The 24,397-nt window shown below is 37.3% G+C and overlaps 1 protein-coding gene across 7 annotated transcripts in view; it reads right to left on the reverse strand.

The window, feature by feature from the left end:
* The window catches only part of Stau2 (staufen double-stranded RNA binding protein 2), a 616,065-nt gene that overhangs the window by 206,082 nt on the left and 385,586 nt on the right, over window positions 1-24,397 (reverse strand). For 5 of the 7 annotated variants that reach the window (XM_090338967.1, XM_090338966.1, XM_090338968.1 and 2 more), the window contains 2 exons: window positions 13,502-13,661; window positions 5,962-6,097 (listed from right to left, as the gene is read on the reverse strand). In XM_090338967.1, the coding sequence (XP_090195093.1) occupies window positions 5,962-6,097; window positions 13,502-13,661 (296 nt within the window). Of the gene's footprint in view, window positions 1-5,961; window positions 6,098-13,501; window positions 13,662-23,666; window positions 23,798-24,397 lie in introns of all 7 variants that reach the window. The other 2 variants (XM_090338962.1, XM_090338961.1) reach the window with 1 other exon arrangement.

Raw genomic sequence — 24,397 nt, forward strand, 5'->3', positions numbered from 1 at the left:
AGACTTTCATGCTTAGGCTGGCTTTGAGCCTTGATCCTCAGATCTCAGCCCCCTGAAGGAACTAGGACTACAGGCATGAGCCACAAATGCTGGGCTAATACATTCTTTTAAAAAGGGAATTACAAAAAGTGATTCCCGTAAAGATGTAAATTATACAAAATAAAATGGCTTATTTTACAATGAAATAGTTAATAAAGTATATGCAAAAAAGGGAATTACAGGGGCCAGGAGTTTGGCCTAGTGGTTAAAGTGCTTGCCTAGCATGAGCGAAGACCCGGGTTCGATTCCTTGGTACCACATACATACAAAAAAGCTGGAAGTGGTGCTGAGGCTCAAGTGGTAGAGCTCTAGCCTTGAGAAAGGCCAAGGACAGTGCTCAGGCCCTGAGCTCAAGCCCAGGACTGGAAAAAAAAAGGGGGGAATTACAAACACTGAAGACACATATTTACTGTACCAACACAATATTTAGAAATCTATCATCCTATATAAATTTTGAGATACAAGTAGAAATCCAGAACCTGCAATGCTCCTAAATCTGAAACAATTTGAGCACTGACATGATACCACAAGTCTGATGGCTCAGAAAACATAGAAGCCTTATGCCTTATAGACTTAAGTGTTATATACTGACTTGTAGAATTGAAACTCCTTTGAATAAATACTTTGAAAATAAATTTGAGGGGTTGGGGATTTAGCTCAGTGGAAGAGTCCTGAGTTCGGTCCTCAGCTCTAGGGAAAAAGAAAGAAAATAAATTTGGAAGTTAAGTGCTCTCTGCTGAGGAAGGAGGTACAGGGAACAGTACTAGCTCTAAGTAAAAGTAACTTTCCGGCTGGGTGCTGGTGGCTCACACCTGTAATCATAAATACTCCTTATTCTAAGGAGTTATCTGATATTAGAACTAGATATTGACAACCCATGTCAATATTTTTAGCAGAAAACCTAGAAAAGCATATTAAATAACATGACCCTAGTCACCTCCCATGATTTTATATATCAACTCCTCTCTTCATTCCCTCTGTTCCAGGCATAGTGGCTTCCTGGTTATGACATGTACTGGCTAGGCACGCTCCTACATCAGAGGCTCTGCATTTGCTTTCTTATCCCAGACACCCTCTTTCCCATCACATTTACATGACTTTTCCCTCTCCTTTAGGTCTTTTTCAGGTGTGACCTCAGTGACTAATCACTTATTACTGAATGACTGCCTCTTCAATTACAACAGGACAAGACCTTCTGATTTTTTTATTGCTTCTTTTGAAAAAAAATCCACAAGTCAAATTTCTATCAAAATTTAAGTAAAGGATCATAGATAAAAATATACAAGAAATATTAAAATGATACTTTAATTAATCTATTCACTATAGTACATTGGTAATAAAATATGTTGCAAAGTATAAAGTAGACTGAGTATTCCTTAATCAAGTAATCATACATATCTACTATGCTAAAGTGGGCAAGTAGCTTTATTTATATTGGGTAGCCTAAGATTAAAAGCAACAACACATTATACAAAAAGAAAAAGACAAGAAAGCAACTGAAAGAAAAATATTCCATCTCCATGCCTCTTAAGCAGTGTACACACACTGAGCTAAGAGCTAGGGGGAAAGTGTAGTAGATGTTCCATAGAAAGAAGCAGAGATGCAACCAAAGAAATGAATGGAGTGATGCACAGGGAAGCCAAGAGAAGCCAGGGCTGAAGCCAAGAGAAGCCAGGGCTTAAGCCAAGGGAAGACTGCAGTAACACCTGCAGATTTCAACACCTACTCAACAAAAGGATATTGCCACTAAGGAAAAGCACTTAAGAATAATCCAGGGCAATCATAGGAAAGGAGAGGGGCATTCCTTTAATTTTTTCATACAGAGAAAAAAGAAAGAAAGAAAAGTAAGATACTATACAACTTTTTCTTAGCAATCTTGAGAAAGAACCCTCAAAGAAATTCAGCTTGAAAAGGACTGTCCTAAATGAATGGGATTTTACATTTTGTTTTGCTGTTCCTCTTTGGCAGTATTGGGAATTAAACTCAGGAGCTTGGGCTTCCTGGCAAGCACACTACCATTTCTGCCATGCCTCCGTCCTTTCTGCTTTAGTTTGGTTTTTAGATAGGAGTTCATACTTTTTCCTGGACTTGCCTCTGTGATCACCCTACCTCCAATAACTGAGAATGGGGGTATGGACATTACACATGGCTCAAATTCTGAGGCCGGATCTTTTTGTGTGTGATCATACCACCTCCTAAGGAGCTACAATTACAAGGGTAAGGTGCCATACCAGATCCCAATTTTATTTTATTTTTTTTAACTCAGGGCCTAAGCACTGTCCTTGGGCTTTCTCAAGGCTCTGCCACTTGAGCCACAGCACCACTTCCAGCTTTTTTCTATGTATGTGGTACCAAAAAATGGAACCTGGGTCTTCATGCATGCTAGGCAAGCATTCTACCACTAGGCCAAACTCCCAGCCCAAGGTCCCAATTTTGTTTTGTTTTATATTGTTTTGTCAGTCCTGGGACGTGAATTCTGGGCCTGGGCACTGTCCCTGAGCTCTCCAACATAAGGATACAGCCCTATCCCTTGGCCTGGCTATTGTCCCTGAGCTCTTCAGCTCAAAGCTGCCAACCTACTGCTTAAGCCAGGCACCACTTCTGTTTTTCTGGTGATTAACTGGATAAGAGTCTCATGAATTTTTTTAGTGCCTGGGCTGGCTTTGAACCATGATCCTCAAATCTCAACCTCCTAAGTAGCTAGGATTACAGGCATGAGCCACCATGCCCAGCAAGGTCTCAAATTTTTTTTCTTTTTTTTAATTGTAATTAATAGAAGGGTTACATTATATTCACCAGATAGAAGGTGTATTACTTCACAAACACTGATATCCTTTCTCATGACATGGTCCCCATTTCCTTCTCCCCTCACGCCCCCCCCCCCCCCCGCTCATCTTGATTTCCCCCCTTCCCTATCCAATTTCAAATAATCAATTAAGCACATATAAACTATATCAGATAACAGGGTGAAATATTGTAACAATATGAGATAACCAAGGAATAGCAAAAGAGATGAGAGATGACATAGTACATTAAGGACAATAATCACTCCTTATATGGCTTTTGTTTCCTTATCCTAGAGGTCCTTACATTTAGTGTCATACTATTTAGGCCCCAACTTTTAAAACAGGAAAATTACAACAAATAAAATAGAAAGAATACCTTTAACACATATTGAGCAATGCTATAAAAAGAAAATTAAAATAGACAGAAGGGTAAATAATACACATTTAAAGAAACTACTGCTTCACTAGTACTCAATAATATTGATTTTTTTAATTGTACCTTTTAACTATGAAATGACAAAATTTTCTTGCTCAGATTTGTCAGAATTGAAACAGCATTCTTACATACCATATGACACTAGAACAAACTTTAATGTAGTTGGGCAATACAAATGTTTTTACACTCTACTACTATTATAAGTAGTAACAACATTTATAATAATTTACCTTCAGGAAATAAAGTGATAAGAGCTAAGATTTGAACATAAACACTTTTACAGGAGAGAAAGAAAGAGTACTGAGGAGAAAGGTGAATATTATAGAAGTACTATACACAGACACACGGGGGGGGGGAGAGAAACAGTATAAGAAAGTCCATGAGAGGGAGAGAGAGAGAGAAAGAGAGAGAGAGAGAGAGAGAGAGAGAGAGAGAGAGAGAGACAGAGAGACAGAGAGACAGAGAGACAGAGAGAGACAGAGAGAGAGAGAGAGAGACAGAGAGAGACAGAGAGAGACAGAGAGAGAGAGAGAGAGAGAGAGAGAGAGAGAGAGAGAGAGAGAGAGAGAGAGAGAGAGAGAGGGAGAAAGAAACAGCATAAGAAAGTCCACTAAAAACTATCTTTAAAAAGAGGGAAGGGGGGCCTGGATTGTGGCCTACTGGTAGAGTGCCTGCCTAGCATGCATGAACCTCTGAGTTCAATTCTTTGGTACCACATACACAAAAAATGCTGGAAATGGTGCTGTGGCTTAATCAGTAGAGTGCTAGCCTTGAGAAAGCCCAAGGACAGTGCCTAGGCCCTGAGTTCAAGCTCCAGGACTGGCAAAAAAAAAGGAGGGAATGGAAAAAAGAGGATATAAAACTAATATAGAAGGAGCAAATTCGTTAACATATGCTCTATACATAAATGTATTATCACCACAAAACCCTGTTGTACAATTTATGCTAATAAAAAGAATGTTACTGCTATGCTATTTATAACAGCCCCATGGGAAGAAGGCAAACTAGATAATCAAAAATAGGCATATAGTTATGAATATACTTTGACCATATGAAGCATTTTATTGCCAACTAAAATACTTCATGAAGATTAAAGACAAAGCTGAGCGAGGTAGCTCATGCCTGTAATCCTACCTACGCAGGAGGCTGAGATCTGAGAATCAAGATTCAAAGCCAGTCTGGGCACTAAAAACCGTGAGACTCTTATCTCCGATTCATCACTAGAAAACCGAAGTGGCGCTATGGCTCAAGGAGTAGGGCAGTAGACTTGAGCTGAAGAGCTCAGGGATAGCACCAGACCCAGAGTTCAAGCCCCACAACCAACAAAAAAAAAAAAAAAAAAAAAAAATTAAAAAAAATGATTACTATGTGCATGCAGCACTATGTACATAGATAATACCTTAAAATGTATACAGCACATAAATTCTAAAACAAGAAAACTAGGCAGTTTATTTTGCAAATACAAGATCATGAGTTTAAATCCTAAAACTATTACAAAAAAAAAAAAACTAGACACACTAAATGCTTTGAGTCTATTTCTATAAAGTTCAATAGGCAAAACTAATCTATGGTGATTGAACAGTGTTACTTCTGGGAGGAAGCTTTGTCAAGTGCATAGAGGTCTGAGGTGATAAGAGCTTTCAGTAGTTGGATCTGGTATGTATAAAAACTCCACTAAAGCCAGGCACTTGTGGTTCATACCTATAATCCTAGCTACTCGGGAGGCTGAGGTCTGAGGATCATGATTCAAAGCAACTCAGTCAGAAAAATCCATGAGACTCTTATCTCAAAAAAAAAAAAAAAAAACAGAAATGGTGCTATGGCTCAGGGACAGTGCCCAGGCCCTGAGTTTAAGCCCTACAACCAACACACACACACACACACACACAAGCCACTAAAATGAAGCATAAACACACATAATACATAGTCACCAAGACATACACTTAAGATTTGTGTTTTAATGTATGTACATTGTATCTTAACAGATTACAGAAACTATATAAAGAACAACCTAATTTGTTTAAATATATTATATATTTATATTTGTTTGTATGTTTATATATATTTATATTTATATAATATACGTATATTATATCTTAATAGATTACTGTAGAAACTATATAAAGAACAACCTAATTTGGTTAAATATATTTATTTGCAAACAAAGTATTTCAAAGTATTAAAGGTAACTAATGCTGGCACTCCTAAGTTATTTACATTTCTTTACTTTTCTACATTTTCCAGTTTCTACAAATGAGTCTTACATAACTCATATGATTGAGGTAAAGGCCTACATTTTATTTTTACAACTATGTAATACAACCACCATAAAGTCATTCAATGTGCAAAAAGACTTAAATTCTATCCCCCAATAATGTATTTCCTACAAACTATAAACATTCAAGCTCATTACTATATTCAGACAAATCTAAACAAATATAACTGAACTATGTTTAGTAAAGAAATGCGAAAAACAATTAGAAATTCAGCACTATAGAATTCTTGGCTGACTAAAAACATGTCCTCCCTTCAACAGATACATCATGAGTCCATAGAAACTAGTGCTTTTGATTTATCTAAATACCATGCAAAATACCCAAGGAGAGCTGGGTTTACAATAAAAATACTCTTCAAGTTTTAGAAACTTAACAGTATGTATAAATTAGTGAATAAGAACAAAACCAAAGAAGACATACAAACCTCTGATTGTACATGCCCCGAAAGTTGTAATTAGCTCTATAATTTGGAAATGGCTTTGGATCTAATGGCCTGTAGATGGCAGGCTCTCCCCTTTTCATTGCAAGCCCATTCAGTTCCACAGTTGGAGTAATACTACCTGTTTAAAGAAACATTAAAGGCACACAAGTGAAATATTTCCACAGCAAATCACACAAACTATACTCTTACTATATTTAATTACCATGAAAGAAGGTGAGAGTAGACAACCCCTCTGCCTGGTTTTCTAATATAATATATATAGTAAACCATTAGAACATAGATTTTAATGAAATCTCTTGAATACTTCTGCAACATTCTTGGTAAATTAGTAAACAATTATTGAGTTATACTCATAATCTTCGAAACAAAGTAAATACAAAATTCTTACATTGTTCTAGGCATTATTTTAAAGTACTGAAATTCTACATTACTTACCCCAGAAAACTCCCAAGTATTTAATCACGAAGAATATCCCTTGTGAACACTTTACTTTGGCATTTAAGGAATTAAACACTGGCACTGAACACAAGGTTATGAGTAATAGACTTAGGAAAAAATTTACACTGAATTTTAATTAATAACCAACCAGACAATATACATAAATATAACTGATGATGACTGTAGTACTCCAGAAACTGAAGGGTTCTTTCCCACACAATAAAAAAAAAGGTGTAGGGCCGGGAGTTTGGCCTAGTGGTAGAATCCTTGCCTAGCATGCACGAAGACCTGGGTTCGATTACTCGATACCACATACATAGAAAAAAGCTGCAAGTGGTGCTGAGGCTCAAGTGGTAGAGTGCTAGCCTTGAGAAAGTCCAAGGACAGTGCTCAAACCCTGAGCCCAAGCCCAGGATTGGCAAAAAAAAAAAAAGGTGTATAAAAATGTTATCAGTTCACACAGGAAACAACCTGAGAACCACTAACATGACACCACTTATGAACAATACACACTTCACTTTTTCTTTATTGTTTTGTTGTCTGTTGGTATTGATACTAGGGCTTGAACTCAACCTGAGACTTGTTCCTAACCGTTTTTTTTTTGGGGGGGGGAGCAATCCTGGGCTTGAACTCAGGGCCCGAGCACTGTTGTTGGCCTTTCTCAAGATTAGCACTATACCACTTGAGCCACAGCACGACTTCCAGCTTTTTCTGTGTATATGGTACCGAAAAAATCCAACCCAGGCCTTTGTGCATGCTAGACAAGCACTCATTCACTAAGCCATATTCCCAACCCCTGACCTTCTTTTGTTCAAGTCTAGCACTCTGCCATATGAGCCACAGCTCTACTTCCCACTTTTTGGTAGTTTTATGTAAGAATTTCATGGTCTTTCCTGCCCAAGCTTCTAATTGCTATCCGCAGATCTCAGCTCCTGAGTAACTAAGATTCCAGCCATGGGCCCCTGGAGTCTTTTTTTACACTGGGTCCAGGCTCACTTGTTTTTCTTTCTTTTATTTTTGCATAACAATATCCTTGGAGTGATACCACAAAGCGCAGGATATATTACTAAATGAAAATCAACAAAACATCAAACAGTGTATATTTTACATATTTAAAGAAATATCTACAGTCTGATAAAGAATAAAAACCAAGGGCTGGGATATATCTCAGTGGCAAAGCACTTGCCTAGCAAGTGCAAAGTCCTGGGTTTGATCCCCAGTACCAAAACAGGACCAAAAAAAAAAGGTGCTGGGAGCATGGCCTAGTGGTAGAGTGCTTGCCTAGCATGCATGAAGATCAGGGTTTGATTCCTCGTTATCACATTCATAGAAAAAGGCACAAAAGGTGCTGTGGCTCAAGTGGTAGAGCTCTAGCCCTGAGAAAGCCCAAGGACAGTGCCCAGGCCCCAAGTTTAAGCTCCAGGACTGGCAATAATAATAATAATAATAATAATAATAATAATAATAATAATTTTTTGTTTAAAGCCAGGCACCACTGGCTCATGCCTGTAATCCTAGCTGCCCTGAGTTCAGGCCCCAGGATTGGTACAAAAAAAAAAAGTAAAACTGGATCAAGCTATTTTTAAGAATCAAAACAGGTTATCAATAAAACACTATACAAATTTCTATTCTTAACAAATCATACTGAATACAAAACTCTTACATTAAGAAAAATTCAATATAAATTTTATACAATTTCATTTTTGGTTGGATTTTTTTCAGAGGGAGCAGAGGTTGTGCCAGTATTACATCTTGAATTCAGAGTCTGGACACTGTCCCTTAGCTTTTTTGCTGAAAACTAATACTCCACCACTTAAGTCACAGCTGCACTTTTCAGAATTTTTGTTGTTGATTGGAGATAAGAGACTTTCCTGCTCAGGCTGGTTTTGAACCTTGATCCGCAGATCTCAGCCTCCTGAGTAGGTAGGATTTACAGGTGTGAGCCACAGCACTACGCTATTCTAGTTCAATAAAAACATGCCTTTTAGAACTTACATTTAAGACTCCACATTCATTATGTGCAGAGAAATCAGAGCTGACAGAGCCTTACACAAATGCACACTTGGCATTTAGGTCATAAGCAATCCATCAAGAATTAAGAAACTGCTGTCTCATTTCTAAAGAAGTAATACAAAACCACTAAAGAGCTTATGAAAAAATGAAAGATTAAAAAAGAAGAGGGGAAAAAAAAGAAAAGATTAATCGATTGAACAGTAAATTCAATTAGTCCAAATCCCTAATTTACTACATGCACTTATGGCAAAGGAAGAGAAAGGCAAGCATAAAGGGCTTCCCTTTTCTTTCTTCCTTCTTCTCTCTCTCCCTTTCTTCATCTGGTTCTTACAGTATTTTATAGAGGGATAAAATGTACAAACACAAAGCATTAAGCTCAACAAATTACAAAGATTACACAAAGATTCATCTGACCACCCTTCAGATCAAAAACATTTCCATTCTTGATAAATTTCCTTCAATTCCTATCCAATCAACATCTGCCTCCTCAGGTGGCTCTCTAACTTTAGTCATTCTAGATTTGCTAGCACATACTTCTAATCTAAATACATATGATTTCCTGTTTTGCTACTTTCACTCAATAATTCTGTTTCATACATATCAGTATTTTAAACTCTTTTTAATCCCCAAATAGTATTTCACTAAATGAAAATACCAAAATTTATTCTATTGTTGATAGAAGATTTGATTTATTTCCAGTTTGGGCTATCAAATGTAAGGCTACCTTGAACACCCTCTGAATAAGTCTGTTAGTTGATGCATATGTTCAGTTCTTGTGGATACTGACTTAGCAGCGGAAGTTTTGAGTTTATGTCTAGCTCAGTTCAAAAGTACCTGTTTTCCAAAGACTTTAATACCAAATAGTCTATTCCTTTAAAAGTTTATACTTTAAATTCTGTAAAGATTTTGGTTTCATTACTAATACATTCATCATAATCCAAGATCTGTGTCACTCTGAGTTGAGTTTCCCTGGATTACCCAGACTGGCCTCAAGCAATCCTTTCTTTGTCCATTCCTTTCTTTTCTTCTTTTCTTGCTTTCTTCACTGTCTCTCTCGTGAGTTCATGCATCCACTCTTTTATTTACTTATTTAGATACATGGTCTTATTACAGAGCTCACACTGGCTTCAAACTGTATAAATCTGTTGGCATAGAACTCAGCCTACTGAGTTCTGAGTTAAAGGCATGAACCACTATGCCAGCAAAATTTATACTGCTTTCAATAAACCACTTTGCAATAAACATTCAAATAGCATAAAATTTAAGTGGAAGAGTTTGAAGTCGTCATTCTTTAAGCCAACAGCTAAGAATCTAATGTGTCTGACAATCACTAGTGTGACTAAAAAGAAAAGAAAATCAACAGTGTGGCAGATCTGAACACACTATACCTGCCATTCACATTATGACCTAGAGTTTAAACTACTGTATTCATATTCCTTTAAATCACATAAAATTCCCCACTGGAAAGCAAAGCTACAGCATATTTCTTGACAGTAAGGTAAGAAAAGGTAGAGGAGAAGCGTAAGCCAGGCTGAAAAGGCTTCATCTCTCATAGTAACACCTCTCCATCACCATCACACAAAAAGTAGAGTGCCCTTCCCTCCATGTGTACCCCTCCATTACCTCCACAGCAATTCTTCCACAGCACACATCCACAGAACAACTGTAAGCTAAGAGCCACTTCCAGAAAAGGCTAAGCACTCTCATTTTGTGTATGAGAGGTCAACCCAGGAGCAAAAAGACAATGATCACCCAGGGTCCTCCAGTGTTATAAGCTATAAAGTATTAATGCCGTAACATGTCACTTATCACTGGTTCTCATAATTTTTAATTGACATATGAAAATCTTCTGTATTTATGGGAATGAAATGAGATTCTGACATGGTTCTTAGATACACTAAAGGGCATTTCTGCATTTATTAAGGCTAAATAGATGTATAATTATATAAAACTAGTCTGGATTTCCACGTACAACAAATGAAAGAAACATCACAACTAGTTTTTAAGGAGCATTTGTAGGAAGTTCATGAACACAACAATTACACAATAAATATTTGCTGAAAGAATGAACTGATGTACTGATCAACCAGGCTGCCAAGAAGAGGCTACCAACTATGTGGCCGAGACAAGGAATATACAAGATGACCTAGGAATACCTTATTATTCCAGAAAGAAGTGACAGAGGAATGATGAGGAAACATCAAGACAGAAGTTAGCTCAGAGGAATCATACCCATGGTGAAACCTGCGATACTTCTAGCAAAATAATTAATGATAAGCCAGGTGCATGCCTGTCCTAGTTCCTTCAGGGGGAGATCACTTCAATCCAGAAGTTTATGCCAGCCTGAACAAAATCTGAAGACCTGTTTACTTTAAAAAACAAAAACAGCTGTGGTTCCTGTACTTTTCACAAATGTCAGGGTCAAAGATAAGACTAAGAACAGTTCTAGGCTCAAGTCCAATGAAGAAAAATGGTAAGAACATTAACCATATAAACTTGATTAGATCCTAGATCTACAATTGATATTACTGGGACAATCAATAAAATCTATATAGAGCCTCCGAGTAGTAAATGCTAATTTCAATCAAGTTAACTTCCTGATGGGAGAATGGCAGTACATTTAGGAAATATTTGCTAATCACCCATAAACACTGTTTAGAAATGCTTACAATGCAGTATCTGAGTAAATAGTACATTGAAGCACTATGTGCTATCTCTACAAATTTTATATAAATCTGAAATTATTGTCAAGGTAAAAAAAATAACAGGAATGAGAAAGCAAAATTGGCTAAGATGTAATCCTAATTAAACTGGCAGATCAACAATGCTGTGGAAAGGCTACAAATAACAGCCATCTATTCACTGCAGAGTCAAGATGAGATCTCCCCTAGAACATGGACTTCTAGATACTGAGTCTGCTTTACAGCAAATGTGGCTCTCTCAGTACAGAGGTAAATGGACTGTCTCTTCAATAAATAAGTGCAGGTTAACTGCATGTCCCTACACTTAAAAAGAAGAGAAACTTCAAACTCTGATATCATACATAACAAATGATTTCTTCAATTAGAAAAATAAAATAACAGCAGGGCGCAGTGGCTCATGCCTGTAACCCCAGCTACTCAGGAGGCTGAGATCTGAGGATTGCGGTTCAAAGCCAGCCCAAGCACTAAAGAACATGAGACTCTTGTCTCCAATTAATCATTAGAAAAGGGGAAGTGAGGATGTGGCTCAAGGGGTAGGGCATTGAGCAGAAGAGCTCAGGGATAGCGTCCAGGCCCTATGAACCACAAGAAAAGAAAGAGAGAGGGAGGCAGGGAGGGAGGGAGGGAGGGAGGGAGGGAGGGAGGGAGGGAGGGAGGGAGGAAGGAAGGAAGGAAGGAAGGAAGGAAGGAAGGAAGGAAAGAAGGAAGGAAGGAAGGAAGGAAGGAAGGGAGGGAAAGGAAGGGAAAGGAAGGGAAAGGAAGGGAAAGGAAGGGAAAGGAAGGGAAAGGAAAGGAAAGGAAAGGAAAGGAAAGGAAAGGAAAGGAAAGGAAAGGAAAGGAAAGGAAAGGAAAGGAAAGGAAAGGAAAGGAAAGGAAAGGAAAGGAAGGAGAAAGAGAGAGATAAAGAGAAAAAGAAATAACAAACCTCCTAAAATGGTTATCTTCAAATCCTTATATGATGGGAAAAGAATTCTTGAATAGAATGCAAAGCCACCACTACTTATATTTATTAGAATAAAGAATTTCTATTCAACAAAATATGCTATTAAAAGAATGAAAAAATTTTATAATACACATACATAACAAAGTTATGATTCCAATATATGTTCAAAAAAACTTCACAAGTCAATTGAAAAAAAAAAAACAGAATAAGACAATGCATTTCTCTTATGTGTGTACTAGTACTAAGGCTTGAATGCAGAGCCAGGGCATTTCCCTTCGTTTTTTTTTTTGCTCAAGCCAGTGCTCTAACACTTGAGCTGCACCTCTACTTCTTCAGAAGAACAGCTAAAATCACGACAGCTGAAAACATCTCATGTTAACAAGAATGTAGAGAGTTCTTACATATTGCTGGAGACTAAATTGACAGTGTGTGGTATTATGCATTAGTACAGAACAGACGTATAACAAAAGACATCCAATCATAGGTATATTCCCAAGAGAAACATGTGCAAGAATGCTCATAGCAGTTATTATTTTACATAGCACCAAATGAAATAATTTGAGTACTTATCAAGAGTGGAATGAATGAAAGGGAATTTATTATCATAAGCAAATTACCATAATTCATGTGAGGGGATACTATATAAACAACTATGCTTTAAACACAATGAAGATGAATCTACAAGGGGCTAGTGTATGATTCTCTAACAGAAACCGGAATGGTGGAGTAAATGGAGGGAGGTGAAGCTGATATGAAGTACATAGATGAAATGGGAGGGACATAAATGTGAGGTAAATATGAGGTATGTGAACCACCTTGGGGAGATGTGAATATGAGATATGTATATGAAATGTCATAATAAAACACATTTTAAAAATAAATCAGGCCAGGCACAGCTGGCTCACGCCTATAATCCTAGCTACTCAGGAGGTTGAGATCTGAGAATCAAAGTTCAAAGCCAGCTGGGCACAAAAGGACCTGAGACTCTTATCTCCAATTAACCTCTAGAAAAAAGGGAAGTGGAGCTTGGCTCAAGGGTAGGGCGGTAGCCTTGAGCTGAAGAGCTCAGGGACAACGCCCAGGCCCAGGGATAGGGTGATAGCCTCAGGGACAGCGCCCAGGCTGAGTTCAAGCCCCGTAACCCACAATAAATAAATAAATAAATAAATAAATAAATAAATAAATAAATAAATAAATAAATAAATAACATTTAAAAAATAATATCCACTAAAACCAACTTTAAAAATACTTTCGATTACCTTCTTCATTCTCTCCCCCCTTCAACGTATTCAGCTGTCTTGTATTGCATGTGTACACACTATTAGTATTTATGACTGGGTATCTGGGCTGCTAGCCATACAAAACATACACAAACATCACAAACATTCCTCACTACACAAAAGAAGGTAACAAGTCAATGCCATACCTGGGTTATTATTGACATTACTTTTGGGTGGTTTCTGAACCGGTTTAGGAAGATTAGATTCAGTCAAAGCTTTATTAGCAACAGCTTGTTGGGCCTTCTTTATGCTGCTCCCTTCCGATTCCCATGTCTGCTCCCCAAGGCTCAGCTGCACTGAGAACATCTTAGAAAAACATAGACAAACAAAACAAAATCATTTTTTCAGGAAACAGAATGGGTGGTCTGCGAAAGTAAACACATGATAGAATCAAAATCTTAGCAGAAGTGACATTAGATTACTTGCAATAAAAATCTTCTTCTAGGTTAGGCATCAGTGGCTCACGCTGGTAATCCTAGCTGCTCAAAAGGCTGAGACCTGGGAGGATTGAAGTTCAAGCCAGCCAAACAAAAAAGCTTGAGAGACTCCATCTCCAACTAGCCAGAAAAATGGCCAGATTGCACCAGCAGCAAGCAAAAATCTGAACAAGAACACAAGGTCCTGAGTTCATGTCTCAGTACTGGCAGTGAGCAAGTACAATGTCCCCAAGTACTGGGACACACACACAAAAGTGTTACTTTACTTAATAAAATAACTTTAAGACATTATAATCAACTGTTTCATCTTACACACAGGCTTAACAACTCCAAGTATATATACTGAGTAGGAATAAATCAGTAAGAAATCTCTTCCCTAAATAGAATCACATTGCTAATGTCATTCAAACAGTCCTTAAGGAACTAGAAGAAGTACAAAGAATAAGATAACTGTAAGAAAAACTAAAATGCCCTGTCACATTTGTAAGATCTAATGACTTAAAACTTATACTTAGCAAAATGAAGTCAACACGTCTAGCATTCCTATTAAGAAAGCCCCAATGACCATTTAACCAGTCAATAGATTCTGTCCACTTTAACCTCATAAATATTTCTCAAGTCTTTTTTCTGTTCCTGCCAATAACACTACAACAGAATCAGCCTTTCATAATCTTTAACTTGAATATAATAATCTCTCAAATGATTACTACTAAAACTATCTTTCTAAAACTCAAGCCCAACTGCGTCACCCTATCCAAATGTTATCATATTAACAGTGCACAAAACTTCTGCATTCTCACTCCCACCTACCCCCTTCCCTTACATATGACACATCTCATGCACACTGTATTTTCACATCAGCCCTAAAGCCAACTTATTACCATTCAAATTCAGTCCACAGAATATAGACACAATACACACAATAGATTTTGCTATACACACTGCATATTACTTGTTGTTTGTTTGTTTGTTTTTGCAAGTCCTAGGGCTTATGCCACAGGACCACTTCCAGGTTTATGTGTATGTGGAATCGAACCCAGGGTTTCATGCATGCTAGGCAAGCACTCTCCCACTCAGTCACACTTCCAGCCCAGCCTATTATTTAACACTTAACTATTTATTAATTACAAAAAAATAGATCTTCATAGACAGATGATCAGGTAGAAAGAAAATAATCAAGTGATTAAAGGTAGCATAGTCATGTGCCTCCAGATATGATCCAATGAGAACACATGAGTATCTCTGTACTATTTTTGGTCAGTAATGTTTCACCTGAACCTAGTTATGAGAAAATAAGATCTAGACTATGGAAAAACAACTGATCTAGACTCCCAAAATGTCAACATGTCATGAAATAAAAATAAAAGAATGAAAATTTCAGGCTAAAGGACATTAAACAAACATGAAAGATATGATAAACAAAAATACATGATTACTGATTAGTAATAAAAATGCAAAAGAGGAAATGGTGTTATGGCTCAAGGGGTAGAGTAGTAGCCTTGAGCTGAAGAGCTCAGGGATAATGCCCAAGCCGAGTTCCAGCCCCATGACCTACAAAAACAATAATTAATTTTAGCCAGGTACCATGGCTCACGCCCATAATCCTAGCTACTCAGGAGGCTGAGATCTCACGATCAAGGTTCAAAGTCAGCCGGGTACTAAAGAAACTAAAGAACTAAAGAACGTTAAACTCTTATCTCCAATTAAGCAACAGAAAACCAGAAGTGGTGTTGTGGTTCAAGGGGTAGATTGGTAGCCTTGAGCTGAAGAGCTCAAAGATAGTTCCCAGGCCCAGAGTTCACTGACAAACAATAAAAATAATAGGGTCCGAGAGTTTGGTCTAGTGGTAGAGTCTTTGCCTAGCATGCACGAAGACCTGGGTTCAATTCCTCGGTACCACATACATAGGAAAAAAGCCGGAAATGGTGCTGAGGCTCAAGTGGTAGAGCTTCTAGCCTTGAGAAAGTCCAAGGATAGTGCTCAGGCCCTGAGCTCAAGCACAGGACTGGCAAAAAAAATAAATAAATAAAATAAATAATAATAATAATACTAACAATAATATAAAAGGGAACTGGTAAAATCTGATATGATTGATTTTTTTTTTGGAGGGGGGCTGATCATAGGGCTTGAACTCAGGGTCTGGGTGCTATCCCTGAGCTCTTTTGTTCAACACTAGCACTCTACCACTTTGAGTCACCGCACCACTTCCAGTTTCCTAGTGGTTAATTGGAGATAAAAATCTTGTGGACTTTCCTGCCCAGGCTAGCTTTGAACCACAATCCTTATATCTCCGCCTTCTGAGTAGCTTTAGGATTACAGGTGTGAGCACAAGCATCTATGTACTATGTACAATCATCAATTGTACTATGTACAATTGAAATGTAACCCTCAAAGTTTGTATGCTAAAACTTAATTCCTAATCTAACAGTGTTAGAAGGCAGAAGCTTTAAGAGAGACTTAAGTCACAAGGCATCTGCTCTCATGAAAGGATTACTGCCATTATCACAGAAGTGAGCTTTACAGACGTGTTAGCAGGGTCCTCTTGCACTCTGGCTTAGATGGCTCCCACTATGCAATAATGGGTGGTACTGCGTGCAATTCTCTTCCTCTCAGACTTTCTAGTCTCCAGAATATATTTTTCTTTATAAATTACTCAGGCTCTAGCTTTCTGTTGCAGAAACAGCAAACAGACTAAGACAATCTAGTAGTATTAGTCCTTCAATAACAGTAAAACTACAGAAAAATGTGTTTAGGGCTGGGAATGTAGCCTTGTGCTAGAGTGCTTGCCTAGCATACACAAAGCCCTGGGTTTGATTCATTGGTACTACATGTACAGAATAAGCTGGAAGTGTTGCTGTGGCTCAAGGGGTAGAATGCTAACCTTGAGAAAGCTCAGGAACAGTGCCCAGGCCCTGAGTTCTAGTTCCAGGAATGGCACCAAAAGAAAAATGTCTTTAGACACAGAAGACATATGTAAGTGCTTATGAGTAAATTGAGACTAAAACTACCTTTCAAATATAAATATACCTATTTATTTTATATTTGTAAGGGCAAGAAATAAAAGTATTATGATAGAAATATTAACGATTAGGAAATCTAGAAGATAACATAAATGCTACTGTACTGCTGTTTTTCTATAAGCTTTCAATAATTCAAAAACACAGTGTGGAAAAGTAAGTACTGAAATTAATTAGTGTTACTTAAAAATACACATATACATGTTAAAAATGATTTTCTTCCATTCTGATTAAGTTTAAAATTTGGCTGGGATGTAGCTCAATGGTAACAACTGACTAGCATGTACAAAATCTGGGTTCAATCCCCAGCACCCTACAATCTATATCTAAAACATATCTTAAATGCACTTACCTGATTTTAATGTGACATTTAATTGACTAGCCTTTTAATGCTTTCAAAGACTGACATTTAACAGAGAACTCTTTCACAAAAACAAAACATTTAAAAGTTTTACATTATAACCTAACAATGCCTAAAAGAAGCCTAGGGCCAATGGTTCATACCTGTAATCCTAGCTTCATTTGCAGAGATCAGGAGGTAAAAAGTTTCAAGACGGGGCCAGGAGTTTGGTCTAGTGGTTAAAGTGCTTGCCTAGCATGCATGAAGACCCGGGTTCGATTCCTCGGTACCACATACATAGATAAAAGCCAGAAGTGGTACTGAGGCTCAAGAGGTAGAGCTCTAGCCTTGAGAAAGTCCAAGGACAGTGCTCAGGCCCTGAGCTCAAGCCCAGGACTGGCAAAAAATAAATAAATAAAAAGTTTCAAGACAATAGTTGGGCCAGATGGTACACACCCATTATTATCCCAGTGACAGAGGAGGTTGGGATCAAGAGGGTTACAGTTCCAGATCAACTGGAGTAAACAAGTTCACAAGACCCCATCTCAATAGAAAAACTTGACATAGAGGGACACACATGTCATTTTAGCTATGATAAGAAGTATAAATAGAGGATGACAGGACAAATAGAGGATAAATAGAGGATTACAGGCAAAAAGTGAGAACCTCTCTTTAAAATAGGTAGACTATCAGGGCACTGGTGGTTTATATCTGGAATCCTAGCTACTCAGGAGACTGAGATCTGAAGATCACTGAAGACAGACCAAGTAAGAAAGTCCATGAGACACTTAGCCCTGAATAACCAGCAAAAAGAAATACTTCATTATCCCCTCTAGAAGTTTCAGTAAATTTGTAAAGAATCAGGGCAAATTACTATCTTAGCATTGCTTTATCAAACAAGGAGGGGGGAGATATTGGCGGTGAGTCACTAACTATTACCCATTAGAGTAATTCAGTTCTTTCCACCACCAGGGATAATACCAAAAATGCTGAATTATAAACTAATATTTATGAGGCTTCCAGAGACACAGAACTAATTAATGTAACTAAAATACCAGAGTCAGAAAGATACTGAAGACTCCTGCTAAACTAAACTTGTTTCAGGAATAAACAGTGCTCCTCAAAGGAAAGGTGAGTTTCTGAAACTCTTGAGAATTGGAACTCTCAATAAGTGCTTAGAAACCTTCCTTTCTGTGGAATATAATTTGACCTTTATTTAGACCAAGATCTTAAAAGCTTAGATGAAACAGTGACTATCTCTTTGAAATGAACTAATATATTGAAATTTTAACTAATTATGTTGAAATTCTTCTAACATACCCAACTTTACAAATTTCTATTGGTACATGAATACATTAAAAAATCATTTTTCTACTACAAAGTATTTTCTTTTTAACTTGCAGAGAAAAGTCAAGAAACTTTAAAAGAACTATTTTGAAATACCAATTATTCTACAACCAAAATAGCAATCATAGCATCCTAAAATACTTCTTTAATAATGATGATTTGATTAGCTGGGTGTGGTAGCTCAGGGCTGTAATTCCAACACTCTAGAGGTTAGGATGGGGGATTCTGAGTTTCAGGCTAGACTGGGCAATAAAGAATATTCTGTCTCAAAAATCCAAACAACAACAACGAAACAACCAATAACTTTACATACTCAAAGTAGAACATTATTAAAGTACAACAACCAAAGTGGCATTCCCAAATTAAATTATAAATAAACAAACTATAAGATGCTTATTTTTGAAAAAAGAAAAAAACTAGCAATAGAATTCTAATGAGCTGGGAATCTGGCTTACTGGTAGAGTGCTTGCCTAGCATGCATGAAGCTGTGTGTTCAATTCCTCAGTGCCACATAAACAGAAAAGGCTGGAAATAGTGCTGTAGCTCAAGTAGTACAGTGTAGCCATGAGCAAAAGAAGCTTAGGGACAGTGCCCAGGCCCTGAGTTCATGCTCCAGAAATGGGGAAACCAATCTAATATTTTTCCTTCTTAAACCTGTCCTTAAGATTAGAACAATGGAACAATGTCCTTAAGATTAGAATACAGTGCCCAGGCTCTCGCCTGTAATCCTAGTTACTATGGGGGGCTGAGATCTGAGGATCATAGTTCAAAGCCAGCCTGGGCACTAAAGAACCTGAGACTCTTATCTCCAATCAACCACTAAAAAACCAGAAGTGGTGTTGTAGTTCAAAGAGTAGGACAGTAGCCTTGAAGTGAAGAGCTCAGGGACAGTGCCCAGGCCCAGATTTCAAGCCCCACGACCAACCAAAAGAAAAGGAAAGAAAAAAATAAAAAGATTAGAACAATGGGGAAAGTTTTTGAGCAGCAAAGGTGCTTCAAAGAAAATTTTTCCTGCTATTTTTATGTTTTTATTTTTGCTTTTGCCTGCTAACAACTGAACCCAAAACTACACGTTATGCAAGCATTCTAAAAATAAATCTCCATCCATTCATTTGTTAAAGGGATTTTTGTAAGTTTCTCCAGAGAATAAATTGCCTGTTTTCTAGGCAATGTCTTACATTTATCTAGTCTTCTAAAGTTACAAATATATATATATATATATATATATATATATTAGTGGCTGAGAATATAGCTTAATAGTAGAGTGCTTGCCTAGCATTCATGAAGCCCTACGTTTGATTCCTTAGTACCATATAAACAGAAAAAGCCAGAAGTGGTGCTGTGACTCATGGTAGAATACTAGCCTTGAGTCAAAGAAGCTCAGGGACAATGCCCATACCTGAGTTCAAGCCCCAGGACTGGCGGGGAGGGAGCCCTTTTTCTTTCTATCTTTCAGAAAAACTCACTCACTGCTGACATATACATAGTTAACTAAATTTTTCATTCATTTATTTATTCATGCATTCAAAGATTTAATGAGTGCCTACAGTTGGGACCCTTCAAGGCACTGGAAACATTCCACAGTAAATGAATAGCAAATGAGCCCTGCCCTCTCAGAGTTTATGTTGTAATTGGTGAAGTGAAGAACAAAACAGTGAAGTATCTACAGATGCTGCCGAGAAAAAGGGAAGGCATATGATAGAGTTCAGAAATCTCATTTTACATATATTTGTTTGAGAGATCTATTAGATACTCAAGTTGTGAAAAGCAACAGGAAATTAAGTATGCAATTTGTACAGGGAAGAACTAAAGATTTAAATTTAAGCACTGACAACAAGTAGATGTTATTTAAAGCTATGAAATCACTAGGAAGTAATGGTAGGAGAATGAGAAGTTCAGAATCTGAGCTCTGCGAACTTATAATACTAAAAGGTCCAAAAGATTGGGAGGGAATAAAAGAAAACTTTATAGTGTCAGATGAGCACATTAGTATGTACTTATCATCCCAGCACTGAGGAGGTCAAGGCAGATCCTGAATTGAAGGCCAACCTGGGCTTCATGGCAACACCTCTCTCAAAATAAAATTAAACAAATAATAAGTATGTGGCCACTAACATCACTGGAAAAGCAGAGGCCACAGAATTCTAGGCCAAATGTAACAAGAATTGAATACATTTCACTTCTATCAAAGCCAGGCAACAGGTTAAGAAACAAAAGGCAGTAATTATGGTATTAACAAGGAAATTACTGGGGACCTTCAAAAAGGCCAATTTTGAATAGTGGGAGTGGTAGGAACAAAATCCCAAGTAAAGAGGCCTAAAAACATCCAATAGACAAGTCTTTCAAGGATTTTGGTTCTTAAGGAGAGATGAAGTTTTAAAAGGAGAAGGCAGCAGCAGCTGCTGATGCTGAAGAGAGGAGAAGGAAAAGGGAAAAACACAAGGAAAATGAAGCTGAAGGGAACGGTGAGTGGAGCTATGATCTAGTACACAAATAGAAGGTTTGGGAGAGTTCAGACTAGGGTTCAGAATTCAGCCAAGCAAGTACCTGTAACCAAAAGAGGTAAGAGACCTGAGGGGGAACATATGCAGATCATGTGGAGTTTACACTAATGTAAGAGAGGAATGATAAAAAGGTGGTAGAATCAATAGAATTTCTTTTTTGGCATGAGGAATTTGAACTCAGAAATCTGCTTGCTACTCAGGTACTCTGATGCTTGACTCATACTTCCAGCCCCTTTGCTTCTTGGGTTTTTTTTTTCTTTTTTTCTTTCTTTTCTTTTTCTTTTTTTTTTTTTTTAATTGTCAGTGGTAGGGCTTGAACTCTGGGCCTGGGTACTGTCCCTAAGCTCTTCAGCTCAAGGCTAGCACTTTACCATTCTGAACTATAATGCCACTTCTTATTTTCTGGTGGTTAATTGGAAATAAGAGTCTCACAGACTTTCGTTTCAGGTTGGCTTTGAACCACAATCCTCAGATCTCAGCCTCCGGAGTAATTAGGATTATAGGCGTGAATCACCAATGCCTGGCTTGTTCTTGATATTTTTGAAACAAGGTTTGTTTGGTTTTTTCCTAAGCTGGCCTAGATCTCACACTTCCTATTTTACCATTCCCCCTTAGCTGGGATATCAGATATGTACCACAACACCCAGCTTTTCTTCAGTTATGATGGGATCTCTCAGAACTTTTTTACCAACTGCTCTAGAAATATGATCCTCCGAATCTCAGTTTCTGGAAATTGATTCCAATAAGATCTTTCAAATTTATTTTATCGTTTCACCTGAGTGTCCCTCAACTGACAATCCTACAAATCTCTGCCTCCCAAGTAGCTAGGAGTTCAGGTGAGAGCCCAGCAGTCTCAATACATCTTTTTTTATATGATGGAAGGACTGTTAAAATCAAATCACTACATAGAATGATCTAGGCATTAAGTGCTTAGTGTCAAAGTGATTGATTGAAACTAAAATTATAGAGGATCTCAACTGCAGAATATAATTACATGAGTAAATGGCTGAGAGTGGAAACTAATTGTATATAGCTTTCTAAAGAAAGAAAGGTCAGCATGCAAAAATAAAAGTCTATTTAGATGTTAGAAATCACCATAAATTTAAATAAGAAGGATGCATAAGAAAATCAAAGCAACCCATGAGAAATGTGATGAAATTATCCAGAGGTGAATAAATGCCATGAGAGATGATAAGGAGTTAAGTTTAACATTCCAAAATGAATAAAATTATATTCAAAGACAGATACTGAACAAAGTCAGAGAGATGTGAACTATTTTGAGAAAGTAAACAGTTCAATATGATTAAAGGCAGAATCCTACTAAAGAGAATAGTATATATAACTGTCCAATAGGGCAAGACATAACATTTCCTTTGTTGATGCTAGAACAAGAGATAGGGTGAATGAATTAAACAACTGTTCATAATGTCTTCTCAAAAGCCTCTAATATGAATGGCCCACTGGTAGCATGCTCCCCTAGCACGCACAAAGCCCTGGGTTCGGTTCCCTGGAGCCACACACACAGAAAAAGCCAGAAGTGGTGCTGTGGCTCAAGTAGCAGAGTGTTAGCCTTGAGCAAAAAGTGTCCAAGGACAGTGCCCAGGCCCTGAGTTTAAGCCTCAGGACTGGAAAAAATAAATAAATAAATAAAGTAAGCCTTTAATAAGGAACAAGTGACAGATCTTATTTTCTTTAAAGGAGATGATAGAAAATAAACCCAATTTGCGGTTTGCTTTATGAAGATTAACCGACTCTTACAGAATCAATTACTTCCACACTGTGTACAAAAATATGTGGTTATCATATATTTTATAATAATATATTAAATATCTATACTTAAAATGCAGCAAGAAAATTTAAGCACAACTGTATTTCAAACAGGTGAATATACCTGAATGTATACATTATAGATTTTTGTAACATATATATATAAACATCAACAGCTAAATATATACAATGATGCCCATTTTAAAGAACAAGAAGTAACTACATAATCATAATACTGTATACAATGTTTATAAAATGAAAAATCTTAGAATTAAGGGGTCTGGAGTGGGGCCTAGTGGTAGAGTGCTTGCCTAGCATACAGTAAGCCCTGGGTTCAATTACTCAGTACTACATACACAGTAAAAGTGGGAAGTGGCTCAAGTGGTAGAGAACTAGCCTTAAGAAAGCCCGAGGACAGTGCTCAGGCCCTGGCCAGGGTTCAAGCCCCAGGACTGGAAAAAAAGAAAAAAGAAAGAAGGAATTAGACATCACATTATAGAAAGTATATCAAGAGTTAATATTTGTAACATTTTACTTGAGCAGCTGGGCTGGGCTTTTTTGGAAAGAACATTATACTCAGAAGCCAAACAACATATTTAAGTGCTGGTATCAGCATTTATGAACTACTAAACAAGTCACATTTTTCTACACTTGAGATTCTTTGTTTACAAATGGAAATTAAGAAATCACTATCTTGTACTTAAGGTTCTTCTAAGATACCAAATCTGAAAGTGCTTTACAAACCACAATGATAGATTTCAAAGTATTATTAATATAGAACTAAAAATCTTCAGATCACCTACTATACCCCACTTCGGCAAATCAACACAATTAAGACCTGGCCTAGTCAGTCTGATTGTTCGATAAACCCATTTCACCACCTCTGGTCATAACCTTACCTTCGAATGAGCAGGCCCGCTTTCACTCAGAAGTTTATACTGGGGTTGGATGCTATTGAAACGGGCTAACTCATTTAACAGACACATTGGAGTTTTCTCTTTGGGGTTTGCCATTTTATCTTGGAGAGAAGCTGTAAATAAAAAGGCTGTAAAGATTTTGTCAAGAACGAATTTATAAAATGGAAGAAAAGGTAGTTTTCAAGGGCTGGGAATGTAGCTTAGTGGTAGAGTGCTTGCTTAGCATGCATGAAGCCCTGAGTTAAGATTCCTCAGTCCATATAAACAGAAAAAGTTGAACAGGCATTGAGGCTCAAGTGTTAAGAGTACTAGCCTTGAGCCAAAGCAGCTCAGGGACAGTGCCCAGGCACTAAGTTCAAGCCCCAGGTCTGGCCCCACCCAAAAGAAAAAAGTTGTTTAAGTCAATTGTATATATAAATTATTTTCATGAACTTTCAAATTATCAAGTCTTCCACTACACGCAAAAGAATAACATACTATACTCTAAACAACAAATTAAAGAGTAGCTTCATTCTAGTCTTAAGCTGCTCTACACATATAAAACACATTTACAAGTTTTTTAAGATTATGATAAATATTAATTCAGCTTATAAATTTTCTTCAGGAAACTTACCATTAAAAGGTAAGTATCTTGATTCCTAGTACTCTAAGTCTAAATTTTGTCTACATTTTTTAGCCTTTTATCCATTTCCTCCTGAGGCAACATAGAATCA

This window comes from Megascapheus bottae, chromosome 9 (assembly GCF_031878675.1).
Source record: "Megascapheus bottae isolate mThoBot1 chromosome 9, mThoBot2.hap1, whole genome shotgun sequence".
Classification (NCBI taxonomy): domain Eukaryota; kingdom Metazoa; phylum Chordata; class Mammalia; order Rodentia; family Geomyidae; genus Megascapheus; species Megascapheus bottae.